At 59.8% G+C, this 14,561-nt stretch overlaps 3 protein-coding genes across 3 annotated transcripts in view; 1 reads left to right on the forward strand and 2 right to left on the reverse strand.

The window, feature by feature from the left end:
- Positions 1–94: 94 nt before the first annotated feature.
- NELFE (negative elongation factor complex member E) lies at positions 95–5,174 on the forward strand. The gene is made up of 10 exons (XM_030510784.2): positions 95–271; positions 1,348–1,420; positions 1,943–2,088; positions 2,298–2,372; positions 2,458–2,492; positions 2,678–2,826; positions 3,615–3,759; positions 4,521–4,575; positions 4,695–4,797; positions 5,074–5,174. The coding sequence occupies exons 1-10, from the start codon at positions 197–199 to the stop codon at positions 5,154–5,156; spliced, it is 939 nt and encodes a 312-aa protein (XP_030366644.1). The 5' UTR covers positions 95–196; the 3' UTR covers positions 5,157–5,174.
- Positions 5,175–6,279: 1,105 nt separating this feature from the next.
- On the reverse strand, positions 6,280–10,311 carry RPS5 (ribosomal protein S5). The gene is made up of 6 exons (XM_030510785.2): positions 9,633–10,311; positions 8,634–8,739; positions 8,334–8,543; positions 6,697–6,825; positions 6,508–6,606; positions 6,280–6,401 (listed from the first exon to the last, which is right to left on the reverse strand). Exons 2-6 carry the CDS (start codon positions 8,736–8,738, stop codon positions 6,333–6,335), a joined length of 612 nt encoding a protein of 203 aa, XP_030366645.1. The 5' UTR covers position 8,739; positions 9,633–10,311; the 3' UTR covers positions 6,280–6,332.
- Positions 10,312–10,361: 50 nt separating this feature from the next.
- Positions 10,362–14,561, reverse strand: part of LOC115618838 (class II histocompatibility antigen, M beta 1 chain-like) — a 5,977-nt gene continuing 1,777 nt past the window's right edge. Inside the window, exons 2-5 of the mRNA XM_032919713.1 lie at positions 12,950–13,216; positions 11,289–11,570; positions 10,507–10,626; positions 10,362–10,429 (exon numbers count right to left, since the gene is read on the reverse strand). Of these exons, the coding sequence (XP_032775604.1) occupies positions 10,362–10,429; positions 10,507–10,626; positions 11,289–11,570; positions 12,950–13,216 (737 nt within the window). The remainder of the gene's footprint in view (positions 10,430–10,506; positions 10,627–11,288; positions 11,571–12,949; positions 13,217–14,561) is intronic.

Raw genomic sequence — 14,561 nt, forward strand, 5'->3', positions numbered from 1 at the left:
ACCAATCAGCGCGCAGCCCGCCCTCACCCCAACCAACCGGCGGCCGTCGCTAGGCAGGTTATGCAAATGAAAGGGGCGTGGCGCGGTGCACTGTGGGAAGGCGTGGCCTCCATCCCCGCTGCGGCCTGGTCCTGCCGGGACCCCCCGTTCTACCGGTACCCCCCGGACCCCCCGGACCCCCCCCGGTCCCCCCGCGATGCTGGCGCTGCCCCCGGGGCTCACGGAGGAGGAGGAGGCGCTGCAGAAGCGGTTTGCGAAGCTGAGGAAGAAGGTGGGTGGGTTATGGGGGACTATTGGGGGCTATGGGGGTCATTGGGGGCTATGGGGTGGTTATAGGGGGTTATTGGGGGGCTATGGGGTGGTTATAGGGGGTTATTGGGGGGCCATGGGGTGGTTATAGGGGGTCATTGGGGCCTATGGGGTGGTTATAGAGGGTCATTGGGGGACTATGGAGTGGTTATAGGGGGTCATTGGGGGGCTATGGGGTGGTTATAGAGGGTTATTGGGGGGCTATGGGGTCTTATTAGGGGTTATTGGGGGGCTATGGGGTGGTTATAGGGAGTTATTGGGGTCCTATGGGGTCTTATTAGGGCTTATTGGGGGGATATGGGGGGCTGTGGGGGTTATTGGGGAGCTATGGGGTCTTATTAGGGGCTATGGGTGGTTATTGGGGGGGATATGGGGGTCTTTGGGGTGCTCTGGTGTCTTTTTAGGGGCTATGGGGGATTATTGGGGGGCTATGGGATCTTATAAGGGGCTATAGGTGGTCACTGGGGGGGCTATGGGGTCTTATTGGGAGGCTCTGGGGGGTTATTGTGGGGATATGGGGGGTTTTGGGGGGCTCTGGTGTCTTTTTAGGGGCTATGGGGGATTATTGGGGGGATATGGGGGTCTATGGAGGGCTATTGGGGGGCTATGGGGGGTCATTGGGGGGCTATGGAGTTTTATGAGGGATATGGGGGGATATTGGGGGGCTATGGGATCTTGTTGAGGGGGCTGTGGAGGGCTATGGGGTGTTATTGGTGGGATATGGTGGTCTATGGGGGTTATTGGGGCGTCTGTGGGGGTTATTGGGGGGGCTATGGGGGATTATTGTGGGGATATGGGAGTGTATGGGGGTTATGGGGGGATATTGGGGGTCTATGGGGGGCTATTGGGGTCTGGGGAGGGTTAATGGGGGGGCTATGGGGGAGACTGGAGGGGTCTCTATGGGGTTTGGGGCATTTCTATGGGGTTTAGGGTGTCTCTGGGGCTTTCTATGGGATCTCTATGGGGTTTGGGGGGTCTCTATGGGTCCCTATGGGTGTTGGGGTGCCCCTGACCCCCCCATTGCCCCCCACCCCACAGAAGAAGGCGCTGTTGGCGCTGAAGAAGCAGCAGAATGCGGCCGGACCCAGCGGGCAGGGGGGGATCAAGCGATGTGAGGGGGGGACCTATGGGGGGACCCATAGGGGGGAGTTGGGGGGTCCCGGGGGGGGGGTGTTGGGGTCCTTTGGGTGCAATTTGGGTTCATTTTGGGGTCCCTGGGGTGGGTTTGGGGTCATTATGGGGCACCAAAGGGCCATTATGGAGAGAAAGGGGGTGCCTTTACCCCCCCAAATGTGGGTTTTTTGGGGGTGACCCACACTTGGGGGTCCCTATGGGGGTCCCTGGGTGGATTTTGGGGGTCCCAAGGCGGATTTTGGGGGTTCCCGAGGGGGATTTTGGGGGTCCCTGGGGTGGGTTTTGGGGTCCAATGGGGGTTTTTTGGGGTGCCCCACACTTGGGGGTCTCTATGGGGGTCTCTGGGTGGATTTTGGGGTTCCCAAGTGGGATTTTGGGGTCCCTGGGGTGAGTTTTGGGGTCTGATAGAGCGTTTTAGGGTTTTTTTTTGGGGTGCCCCACACTTGGGGGTCCCCATAGGGGTGTGTGACCCCCCCATAACGTGTGTCCCCCCCCCAAGCCCTGTCGGACCAGCCCCCCCTGGACACGGCCATGGCTACGGAGCAGGCGAAGCTGCTGGTGAAGTCGGGGGCCATCAGCGCCATCAAGGCTGAGACCAAGAACTCGGGGTTCAAACGGTCCCGGACCCTCGAGGGCAAACTCAAGGTGGGGCCCCCCCAAATCATCCTACCCCAAAACCCCCCTTTGACCCCCTCAAACCCCCCCCAGGGACCCAAAACCCCCCTTTGACCCCCTCAAACCCCCCCCCAGGGACCCCCAAACCCCCTTATACCCCCCGCACCCCCCCTTGGGGCCACCCCATAGGGGGCTTACTGACCTTTTGGGGCCCCCCCTCACCCCCTTTCCCCCCCCAGGACCCCGAGAAGGGCCCGATCCCGACGTTCCAGCCCTTCCAACGGAGCATCTCAGCTGACGATGACACCCAAGAGGTACCTTGGGGGGGGGGGGTCCTTTGGGTGTGGGGGGGTCCCCCCACATTTTGGGGGTCCCCCCATCACCGTGTCCCCCCCATAGTCACGTCGACCGCAGAGGAAGTCGCTCTATGAAAGGTAAACGATGCCCCCCCCCAATAACTTGGGGTCCCCCATTGATTTTAGGGCTCCCCTCATTGATTTATGGGCCCCCCCCATTGTTTTTGGGGCAGCTCAATTAGACTTTAAGCCCCCCCCCATTGATTATGGGGACTCTGGCATTGACTTTGGACCCCCCCATTGATTGGGGGGCCCCCCCCCAGCTTTGTGAGCGCCAGCGAGAGGCTGCGGGAGCCTGAGGGGGGGTCAAGCTCAAGGGGGGACCCCTCTGAGCGGGGGGAGCGGCGCCTGGATTGGGAACAGGACCCGGAGCCGGAGGAGCGAAGCCGGGACCGGGATGGACCATTCCGCAGTATGGGGGGGGGACACACAGACACCCCGAAATGGGGGGTTTGGGGTCCCCGGGTTAGTTTTGGGGGGGCTTTTGGGGTCCCAAGGTGGGGGGGTGGGGTCCCCGGGGTGTATCTTGGGGTCCTTGGGTGGGTTTTGGGGTTCTTGGGGTGCTTTTGGGGTCCTAGGCTGGGGTTTTGGGGTCCTCAGGTGGGTTTTTGGGTCCCCGGGAGGTGTTTTTGGGATCCCTGGGGTGCTTTTTGGGGTCCTAGGCTGGGGTTTTGGGGTCCTAAGGGTGCTTTTGGGGTCCCTGGGGTGTTTTTTTGCTTCCCAGGGGGAGTTTTGGTGTCTTTGGGGTGTATTTTAGGGTCTGGGGATGGAGTTTGGGGTCCCCAGATGGGTTTTGGGGTCCCCAGGAGGTGCTTTTGAGGTCCCTGGGGTGCTTTTTGGTGTCTCAAGGCGGGGTTTGGTGTCCCTAGGGTGCTTTTTGGGGTCCCAAGGGTGCTTTTGGGATCCCTGGGGTGGTTTTTTGCTTCCCAGGGGGACTTTTGGTGTCTTTGGGGTGTATTTTAGGTTCTGGGGATGGGATTTGGGGTCCCCAGGTGGGTTTTGGGGTTCCCCAGGAGGTATTTTGGGCTCCTTGGGGTGGCTTTTGGGTCTCGAGGGGGGTGTTTCTGCTACATCCCAATGTGGTTTGGCCTCTCTGGGTGTATTCGGGTCCCGGGGTGGGGGGGCTGGCATCCTTGGGGGGGATTTAGGGGTCTGTAGGGGGTGTTTCTGGGGGTCCCTCACCCCATTTCCCCCCCCCAGGGTCGGACTCGTTCCCCGAGCGCCGCCCCCCCCGCAAGGGGAACACTCTGTACGTGCACGGGGCCGAGCTGAGCCCGGAGCTGCTGCGCGGAGCCTTCGGGCCCTTCGGAGCCATCATCGACCTGGCCATGGACACCCCCCGCAAGTGGGCGGGGCCTGGGAGCGGGAGGGGGCGTGGTTTCGGTGGAGGGGCGGGGGCAAAGGCAGTGCCATTCATAAAAGCGGGGCTATGGGGAAAGGGGCGTGGTTAAGAGGGAAGGGGCGGGGCCAGGCTGAGGTGGGGTCAGGTTTCAGCTGCATAGGCTGTAATTGAGTTGTTCCCCTTTAAGGGGGCGGGGCTAAGGGAGTGGGAGGGGTTACAGGAGAGGCGGGGTTAAAAGAGGGGTGGGGCTAATAGAAGGGAGGGGTTAAAGGGGGCGGGGCTAAGGGAGTGGGAGGGGTTAAGGTAGTGGGAGGGACTAAGGGAAGGGTGGGGCTAAAGGAGTGGGAGGGGCTAAGGGAGAGGGGGCTGAGATGGGCGGGGCTAAGGGAGTGGGAGGGGCTAAGGAAGAGGGAGGGGTTAAGAGAGGGGCAGGGCTAAGGGAGTGGGAGGGGCTAAGGGAGTGGGGGGCTAAGGGAGAGGGAGGGGTTAAGAGAGGGGCGGGGCTAAGAGAGTGGGAGGGGCTAAGGGAGTGGGAGGGGCTAAGAGAGGGGCGGGGCTAATGGAAGCAGGGGTTACAGGGCGGGGCTAAGGGAGGCTTTTAGGGGAGGGGCCACTGTGTAGCTCCGCCCCTTTATGGGCGGGGCTTAGTGCTGTGGGCAGGGTGAAGGGCATGGGCTATGGTCAGAACAGCCGGGAGGGGGCGTGGTCAAAGCGAGGGGGCGTGGCCTGTTCTGACCCCGCGCACCCCCCTTATCCCTCTTTAGCTGCGCCTTTGTCACCTATGAGAAGATGGAATCAGCGGATCAGGCCATTGCCGAGGTGGGGGGGTTCCGTGGGGTGGGTTTTGGGGTCCCCAAGGGTGTTTTGGGGTCCCTGGGGCTGTTGCGGGGCTCTATAGGGGGGTTTTGGGGTGCTGACCCCCCTGTTCCCCCCCCCAGTTGAATGGGGCCGTGGTCCAGGACGTGCAGCTCAAAGTCAGCATCGCCCGGAAGCAGCCGCTGCTGGATGCGGCCACTGGGAAGTCGCTGTGGGGGTCCCTGGGTGAGTGTTGGGGGGCTCAATGGGTCATTGGGGGGCTCTGAGGGGTCCCTATGGGGCACAGGGGGATTATTGGGTGTCCGGGGGGGGCTGTATTGGTCCAAAGGGCATTATTGGGGGTCCTGGGGTGTCCCTATGGTGCACAAGGCGGTTTTGGGGGTACCCTGGTGGGTCCCTATGGGTCACAGGGACCCCATAGTCCCCCTATACACACACAGGGTGACACTGGGGTCCCCCCTTTGCCCCTGACCCCCATTTCTTGTGTGTCCCCCCCCATAGCGGTGAAGAACAGCGCGAAGGGCTCCCACAGGGACAAGCGCACGCAGGTTGTCTACAATGAAGACCTATTTGGGGGGCAATAAATGACCCCCCCCTTTCAATGGTGCCTTTTGGGGGGGTCCTTTAAGCTTTTTGGGGGGATGGCATCAATGGTGGGGGTAACACATATAGAAAAGGGGTTACTGGGGGTCACAATGGGGTTATTGGGGGGGGGGTCCATATGGGTCATAGGGGAGTGATTAGAGGCACTGGGTTATACTGGGATGGCACTGGAGGGACTGGGGGGCACCAAGGGCACACTGGGACATACTGGGGGGGCACTGGGCTGGACTGAGGGGTCTGTATTGGTCCGTACTGGTCCATACTGGTCTATACTGGGCGCTGCCCACAGCAGCCATTGGGGTCCTTGTGGGGTTTAGTGCTGCAGGACCAGATAGATTTACCCCCATAACCCCCCATAGACCCCCTTAATCTTCCCAATAACCCACCTTAACCCCCAAATAACCCCCTATACACCCCCAATAGACCACAATAACCCTCTATAGACCCCCAACCTCCTATACACCCCAATAACCCCCATAACCGTCCAATACAGCCCCTTATAAACCCCCCCCACAGACCCCCTTAACCTCCCCAATAACCCCCTATAGACCCCAATAACCCCCATAACCCTCCAATATAGCCCCTTATAACCCCCCCTAGACCCCCTTAATCTCCCCAATAACCCACCTTAACCCCCTATAGACCCCAATAAACCCCTATAGCCCCCCAACAACCCCCTAAAGACCCACACTAACCCCCACAACCTTCCAATATAGCCCCTTACGACCCCCCCATAGACCCCCTTAACCTCCCCAATAACCCACCTTAAACCCCCAACAACCCCCTATACACCCCCAACAGACCCCAATAACCCCCTAAACACCCCCAATAACCCTCTATAGACCCCAATAACCCCCATAATCATCCAATATAGGCCCTTATAATGCTCCCTAGGCCCCCTTAACCCCCCAATAAGCCCCTATACACCCCCAATAACCCCCATAACCATCCACTACAGCCCTTTATAATCCCCCCTAAACCCCCTTAACCTCCCCAATAAGCCCCATAATCCCCCCAAAACCCACCTTAACTCCCCAAAAACCCCCATACCCCCCCACCACCACCCCATCGACCCCATAACCCCCCAAAACACCCCAAAACCCAGGAGGTGCCACAAGAAATGCCATTTATTAGCCGGGAGGTGACACCGGTGGCTTCTAACGGTTGGATTTGGCCACACGCTCCAGCTCATCCTTCTTCTTGATGGCGTAAGAGTTGGAAGAACCCTGGAAAACGGGGGGGGGATGAGTTTAAAGTCAAGTTTTGGGGGGTGCCCCCCCTTTATAGAAAGGGATAAAGGTGCCTCTTGTGTCCCATCATCCTCATCCTCACCTTGGCGGCGTTGATGAGTTCATCGGCCAAACACTCGGCGATGGTTTTGATGTTGCGGAAAGCGGCTTCCCGAGCTCCGGTGCACAGGAGCCAAATGGCCTGAAAACAAGGACAAAAGATGGGAATTGGGGATGGGGAAAAAGGGGGACACGGGGGACACGGCACCCCCAAGGTTTCAAGAGGACGTACCTGGTTGACGCGGCGAAGGGGGGACACGTCCACGGCCTGACGCCGCACCGTGCCCGCCCGCCCGATCCGGGTCGAGTCTTCCCGAGGGCCGGAATTGATGATGGCATTGACCAGGACCTGGAGAGGGTTCTGCAGGGAAAAGGGGGGGACAAGGGGAGGTCAGCATCGCAAGAGGGAATGGGGGGGGAGCAAAAAGATGGGGGGGGATTAAAAGGGGAGGTTGGGGGATCAGAAGGGGACATTGGGTGGGCAAAAGGGGACATTGGGTGGGCAAAAGGGGACATTGGGTGGGCAAAAGGGGACATTGGGTGGGCAAAAGGGGACATTGGGTGGGCAAAAGGGGACATTGGAGAGGACAAAAGACACTTTGGGGTGCCCCAAAGGGAGCTTGGGGGGACCAAAAAGACCTTGGGATGACCCATAGAGACCTTGAGGCGTCCCAAAGGGACATGTGGGTCCCCAAAAGGACCTTGAGGTGTCCCAAAGGGATATGTGGTTCCCCAAAAGACACATTGGGGGTGTCCAAAGAGACCTTGACATGACCCATAGAGAATTTGGGTGTCCGAAGGGGACATGTGGGTCCCCAAAAGGACCCTGAGCTGTCCCAAAGGGATATGTGGTTCCCCAAAAGACACATTGGGGGTGTCCAAAGAGACCTTGGGCTGACCCATAGAGACCTTGAGGTGTCCCAAAGGGATACGTGGGTCCCCAAAAGACACATTAGGACTGTTCAAGACACCTTGGAATGACCCATAGAGACCTTGAGGTGTCCCAAAGGGACCTGGGGGTGCCCAAAAGAGATGTTGGGGGGACCAAAAGGGGACACTGGGTGCCCCAAAGAGACATGTGGGTCCCCTAAGAGACCTTGGGTGCCCCAAAGGGACATGTGGGTCCCCTAAGAGACCTTGGGTGCCCAAAAGAGACCTTGTGGGTCCCCAAAAGAGACCTTGGGGGTGCCCAAAAGAGCCCTTGGCTGCCCAAAAGGGACATGTGGGTCCCCAAAAGAAACCTTGGGGGTGCCCAAAAGAGACATATGGGTCCCCAAAAGGACTTTGCGTGCCCCAAAGGGACATGTAGTTCCCCAAAAGACACCCTGGGGGTACCCAAAGGGACCTTGAGATGACCAATAGAGACCTTGAGCTGTCCCAAAGGTACCCAAAAAACACTTTGAGGGTGCCTATAAACATCTTGGGGGTGCGCAAAAGAGCCCTTGGGTGCCCAAAAGAGAACACTGGGTGCCCCAAAGGGACATGTGGGTCCCCAAAAGACACCCTGGGGGGACTAAAAGAGAACACTGGCTGCCCAAAACGGACATGTTGGTCCCAAAAGACACCTCGGGGGGACCAAAAGAGAACACTGGGTGCCCAAAAGGAACATGTGGGTCCCCAAAAGACATGCTGAGGGTGCCCAAAAAGACCTTGGGTGCCCCAAAGGGACATATGGGTCCCCAAAACAGACCTTGGGTGCCCCAAAGACACATGTAGGTCCCCAAAACATGCCTCAGGGTGCCCATAAGGAGCCCAGAGACAGAACCAAAGCCCCTTGGGGGTGCCAATAAAGACCCGCGGCCGCCCCCAGACCCCTTTGGCTGCCCCATAGCCGCCCCATAGGCACCCCATAGGCACCCCGTTGCCCACCTCGCCGGTGAGCAGGTGGATGATCTCGAAGGCGTGCTTGACGATGCGCACGGTCATCAGCTTCTTGCCGTTATTCCGGCCGTGCATCATCATGGAATTGGTGAGTCTCTCCACGATGGGACATTGGGCTTTGCGGAAGCGTTTGGCCGCGTAGCGCCCGGCGCTGTGGGGCAGGTACTTGGCATATTTCTCCTTGACAGCAATGTAATCCTAAAGGGAAAAACAGAGGGATTTCATCCCTAAAGTATTCCCGACGATGGGAATGCCATGAGTATGGAGCCCGCTTTGTGCTGCTGGTACCTGCAAGGAGATATCATTGATCTGGACGTCGTCCGTGCTCCACTTGCCAAACAGTTTGATGTCCGGGGTCTCGGTGACGGCTGGAGCCGTTTCCCAGTCGGACATGCTGGGAATGGGCATGGAAAAGGGGGGGGGAATGAGGGGGGTGAACCCCCACATCCCCAATGGGGGGGGGGCACAAGCAAAGCCCGGCAGTGAAGGGAAAAGGAAGCGCCAATGGGGGGAGTGAGAAATGGAGACCAGCAGGATAGGGGTGAGTCCCCCCAACTCCCAGCTTAGAGGCCCATGGACACGGGTGAGGCCCCCAAGTGCCCCCTCACAGCCCCATAGACACCCCTAAACCCCCTATTTCCCCTCCTCACAGCCCTATAGATATCCCTGAGCCCCCCATTTCTCTTCTCAGCCCCATAGACAACCCTGAGCCCCACAAGTACTTTCTCAGAGCCCCATAGACACCCCATTTCCCCCCCCTCAGCCCCACAGACATGCCATAGGTGCCCCATTTCCCCTCCTCAGTCCCATAGACACCCCATAGAGGCCCCATTTCCCCCCCCAGCCCCACAGACGCCCCATTTCTCTCCTTAGCCCCACAGACTCCCCACAGACACCCCATAGACGTTCCATTTCCCCTCTCCAGCCCCATACACCCCCCATTTCCCCTCCTCAGCCCCATAGACCCCCCATAGACACCCCATTCCCCCCCTTAGCCCCATAGACACCCCATGGACGCCCCATTCCCCCCCCCCCAGCACCATACACCCCCCATAGACCCCCTATTTCCTGCCCCCAGCCCCACAGACACCCCATAGACACCCCATTTCCCCCTCACAGCCCCATAGACCCCCCACAGACGCCCCATTTCCCCTCTACAGCCTCATAGACCCCCCATAGGCGCCCCATTCCCCCCCCCAGCCCCATAGACGCCCCATAGACACCCCATTCCCCCCCCCAGCCCCACAGACCCCCCATAGACGCCCCATTCCCCCCCCAGCCCCTCACATGGCGCCGGCTGCGGCTCGGGCCTACACGGGAAAGGCCGCACACGGGGTTTCCCGGCCTCTTATCCAAGGGCTCACTTCCGGCCGCGCATGCGCAAGGGCCGGAGCCGCCCTGAGGTGATGAAGCCGAACCGCCATGTTTGTTGAGGGCAAGTGCCCAAACGGGGCCTGTGGGGCGCAGGAAGGGGCCATCGGGGGCGCGGTGGGGCCGAGGACCCCCAAGTGGGGCACGGGGAAGGGGGGGACGGGGGCGTCCGGGGTGGGTGGAGAACGAGGGAGACCCCAGACCCTTGCACCGGACCCGCTGCGGCCTGTGATTGGCGAAGCCGCTCCGCGTTCACCAATCAGAGCTCGAATCGCTGATGACGTCATCGGGTGCCAGGCAGATCCTGGCTCCGCGGGAGGCGAGAAGTAGAAGGGATTGGGGGGGGACATGGACATGGAAGGATATTGGGGACCCCCCCTCTTCACCCCATAGAGCAGAGCAGGGCCCGCGTCCCTCCTGCCCCACATCGCGGTGTCGATCCCCCCCCATAACCATCGATATGAGCCTATGGAGCATCTTTATTGCCACCAGCAGCATGTGAGTGTGCGTCCCCCCCCCAAAGGGGGGTGAATGGTATCGTCGGGAAGGGACCATCGCGATGTCACCGGTGGGGGGGGTCCTCAGATGCTGCCTGCTGGGGGGGGGACACACTTATGGGGTGGGAGGAGAAGGGGGTGACATGTGCTATGGGGGGGGCAGGGTGGATGTAGCGTTACCTGTGGGGTGGGTGTCGCCAGCGAGGGGGGTGTAACCTGCGGGAGGGTGTAAACGGAGGGTTGGGGGGGTCGGTATGACCCCCAAATCACCGTCCCTGTCCCCAAGGTCTCACCCGGTGCCCGGGACCGGTCGCGATAATGATGGACCCCGACGGCGAAGATGCTGAGCCCCAAAACGAGCACCAGGGCGGCCGCCACCACCTTCACCGTCAGCTCAGGGGACAAACCGGGACCTGGGGGGGCACCCCCTGGTGTCACCCCCTTTCCCCCCCCCCCCAAATGTGACACCATGGGGTGAGTTTTGGGGGGGGTGATGGGGGGTGACAATCACCTCTGTCCGCCAGGATGAGGAATGGAGCCCATCGGGACAGGGCTGAGCCCCCCAAGTCCCAGCTTGGAGCCCCATAGGCACCCCTGAGCCCCCCATTTCCCCCCCTCACAGCCCCATAGGCACCTCTGAGCCCCCCAACTCCCCTCTCACCGCCCCATAGACACTCCTGAGCACCCCATTTCCCCCCCTCCCAGCCCCATAGACACCCCTGAGCCCCCCAAGTGCCCTCTCACAGCCCCATAGACACCCCTGAGCCCCCCATTTCCCCCCCCTCATAGCCCCATAGACACCCCGGAGCACCCCAACTCCCCCACCACACCCCATAGACACCCCAGAGACCCTCATTCCTCCCCCCACCCCCATACTGGAGACCCCTGGAGACCCCCGACTACCCCTCTCACAGCCCCATAGATACTGCTGAGCCCCCCAACTCCCTCCTCACAGCCCCATAGACACTGCTGAGCCCCCCAACTCCCTCCTCACAGCCCCATAGACACCCCTGAGCCCATGGAGGTGACTGTCACCCCCATCCCAACCCCATGTCCCCCCCCCCCCCCAACTCACCCCAATCCACCAGGAGGGGCTGCTCCAGGCTGGGGTGTTGCACGGAGCACGTGAAGGTGTCCCCATGTGCCGGGGCCACCATCAGGGTGAGCTGGGTCTGGTAGGTCAGGTCCCCGTTGGGGACCAGGGAGGGGGACTTGTCACCAGGGTTCACGATGTCCCCGTTGTGCAGCCAGAGGACGGTGACATCGGGGGGGTAGAAGCCCCAAACGTGGCACGTGAGGAGCACGGGGACAACGGCATCACTGGAGGCCGAGGAGGTGACACGGGCCTGGGGGGGCACTATGGGAAAGGGGGGACACGGGGGGGGACGTAGACACGGGCTGTGTCCTTGGGGGGTGGCTCGTGGGAGCTCGGGGTGTTGATGTGTGTAATGACCCCATGAACATCCATATTCAATGTCCCCATTCAGTGTCCCCCCCTCACAGCCCCATAGATACCCATGAGCCCCCCAACTTGCCCCTCACAGCCCCATAGATACCCCTGAGCCATTGAATGGGGATGTTACATGGGGACATTGCATGGGGTCATTGCTTCGGGGTGTTGCACAGGGATATTGGGTGGGAATGTCGCATTGGGACACTGCATGTGTCTCCATGGAATGTCCCCATGAAACATTCCCGTTCAATGTCCCCAATGTCCCCATTCAATGTCTCCAATGTCCCCATTGACCATCCCCATTCAATGTTCCCATGTAACATTCTCATCCAATATCCCCATGCAACATCCCAATGCAACATTCCCACCCAACATCCCTGTGCAACATCCCCTAGTGATGACCCCATGCAATGTCCCCATTCAATGTTCCCATGGAATGTCCCCAATGTCCCCATTCAATGTCCCCATGCAACATTCCCATTCCATATCCCCATTCAATATCCCCATTCAGTGTCCCAGTGCAACATTCCCACCCAACATCCTTGTGCAACATCTCCAAGCAATGACACTATTCAACGTTCCCGTGCAACATTCCCATTCAATGTCCCCATGCAATATTCCCATTCCATATCCCCATGCAATGTCCCCATTAACGTCCCCATGAAGCATTCCCATTCAATCTCTCCATGCAACATTCCCACCCAACATCCCTGTCCAACATCCCCAAGTGACGCCCCTGTGCAATGTCACCATTGACCATCCCCATTCAATGCCCCCATTGACCATCCCCGTTGACCATCCCCATTCACGTCCCCATTGACCATCCCCATTCAATGCCCCCATTGACCATCCCCATTCACGTCCCCATTGACCATCCCCATTGACCATCCCCATTCAATGCCCCCATTGGCCATCCCCATTGACCATCCCCATTGACCATCCCCATTCAATGCCCCCATTCACGTCCCCATTGACCGTCCCCATTGACCGTCCCCATTGACCATCCCCATTGACCATCCCCATTGACCACCCCCATTCACTTCCCCATTGACCATCCCCATTGACCATCCCCATTGACCATCCCCATTCAATGCCCCCATTGACCATCCCCATTGACCATCCGCATTCACGTCCCCATTGACCATCCCCATTCAATGCTACCATTGACCATCCCCATTGACCATCCCCATTCACGTCCCCATTGACCATCCCCATTGACCATCCCCATTCACGTCCCCATTGACGTCCCCATAGCACCCCCATCCCCGTCCCCCCGCACCCACCGCTGCGCAGGGCGCTGGGGAGGCTGAGGCTGGCGCAGGTACGCTCCTGCTCCTGCGTCCTCTGCATCCAGGTGCTGTCCTGGCCCAGCGCCGTCGCCAGGGCCGTGGCGACGCCTTGGAGCAGCCCCGCGGCGCAGGGCACGGGCGGGAGGGCCCCGGCGGGCTCCGAGCACACCAGGGGGGCCCCGTTGAAGCGCAGCGTGAAGCTGGAGGTGGAGCCGTTGGAAGCCAGAGCGCAGGAGCCCCAGAGCTGCACCACGAACGCGGCTGCGGAGGGGACATGGGGGCAGCTCCCGGGGGCTGTCCCCTCCCTGCAGCCAGCCCCATCCCAGTACACCTCCGTCCATCCCCATCCCTCCATCCATCCCAATACACTCCATCCATCTTCATTCTTCCATCCATCCCAATACACTTCATCCATCTCCATCCCTCCACCCATCCCAATATACTCCATCCATCTCCATCCCTCCATCCATCCCAATACACTCCATCCATCTCCATCCATCCCAATACACTCCATCCATCTCCATCCCTCCATCCATCCCAATACACTCCATCCATCTCCATCCATGTCCATTCCTCCATCCATCCCAGTACACTCCATCCATCTCCATCCCTTCATCCCTCCATCCATCCCAATTCACCTCCATCCATGTCCATCCCCATCCCTCCATCCATCCCAATACATCTCCATCCACCCCCATCCATCCATCCCAATACACCTCCATCCATCTCCACCCCCATTCCCTCCATCCGTCCCAGTATTCCTCCATCCATCCGCATTCTTCCATCCATCCCAATATGCTCCATCCACCTCCATCCCTCCATCCATCCCAATACACCTCTATCCATCTCCATCCCTTCAACCCTCCATCCATCTCAACACACCTCCATCCATCTCCATCCATCCCCATCCCTCCATCCATCCCAATACACCTCCATCCATCTCCATCCCTTCATCCCTCCGTCCATCCCAATACACCTCCATCCATCTCCATCCCTTCAATCCTCCATCCATCCCAATACACCTCCATCCATCCCCATCCATCCATCCCAATACACTCCATCCATCTCCATCCATCCCAGTACACTCCATCCATCTCCATCCCTTCATCCCTCCATCCATCCCGACACATGTCCACCTATCCCCATCCTTCCATCCATCCCCATCCCTCCATCCATCCCCCTCCATCCCCATTCCCATCCTTCCCTCTCTCTCCACCTCCCCATCACTCCATCCCTCCATCTATCTCCATCCATTCCCATCTCCTCATTGATCCCAACCCCTCCAGCCCCCCAAAAACATCACTTGGGGGCCCCCAGGGCTGAGCCCCCCCAAACTGTCCCCCATGCCCCATAGGGCTGAGCCCCCCCAAACTGTCCCCCAGGTCTAAGCCCCCCCAAACTGTCCCCAATGTCCCATAGGGCTGAGCCTCCCCAAATTGTCCCCAGTGTTCCATAGGGCTGAGCCCCCCCAAACTGTCCCACATATCCCATAGGGCTGAGCCCCCGCAAATTATCCCCAATGTCCCATAGGGCTGAGCCCCCCCCAAACTGTCCCACATATCCCATAGGGCTGAGCCCCCCCAGATTATCCCCAATGTCCCATAGA

The sequence above is a fragment of the Strigops habroptila genome, unplaced genomic scaffold (assembly GCF_004027225.2).
Source record: "Strigops habroptila isolate Jane unplaced genomic scaffold, bStrHab1.2.pri NC_044299.1_ctg1, whole genome shotgun sequence".
Classification (NCBI taxonomy): Eukaryota; Metazoa; Chordata; class Aves; order Psittaciformes; family Psittacidae; genus Strigops; species Strigops habroptila.

Bases quoted from the DNA above. Each gene is read 5' to 3' on its own strand.
- NELFE (XM_030510784.2), top strand. From the start codon at position 197: ATGCTGGCGCTGCCCCCGGGGCTCACGGAGGAGGAGGAGGCGCTGCAG. The intron at 272-1,347 runs GTGGGTGGGTTA...CCCACCCCACAG, and splicing joins TTGCGAAGCTGAGGAAGAAG to AAGAAGGCGCTGTTGGCGCT. The intron at 1,421-1,942 runs GTGAGGGGGGGA...CCCCCCCCCAAG, and splicing joins GCAGGGGGGGATCAAGCGAT to CCCTGTCGGACCAGCCCCCC.
- RPS5 (XM_030510785.2), bottom strand. From the start codon at position 8,738: ATGTCCGACTGGGAAACGGCTCCAGCCGTCACCGAGACCCCGGACATC. The intron at 8,544-8,633 runs GTACCAGCAGCA...TTTTCCCTTTAG, and splicing joins TCAATGATATCTCCTTGCAG to GATTACATTGCTGTCAAGGA. The intron at 6,402-6,507 runs GTGAGGATGAGG...CCCGTTTTCCAG, and splicing joins AACTCATCAACGCCGCCAAG to GGTTCTTCCAACTCTTACGC.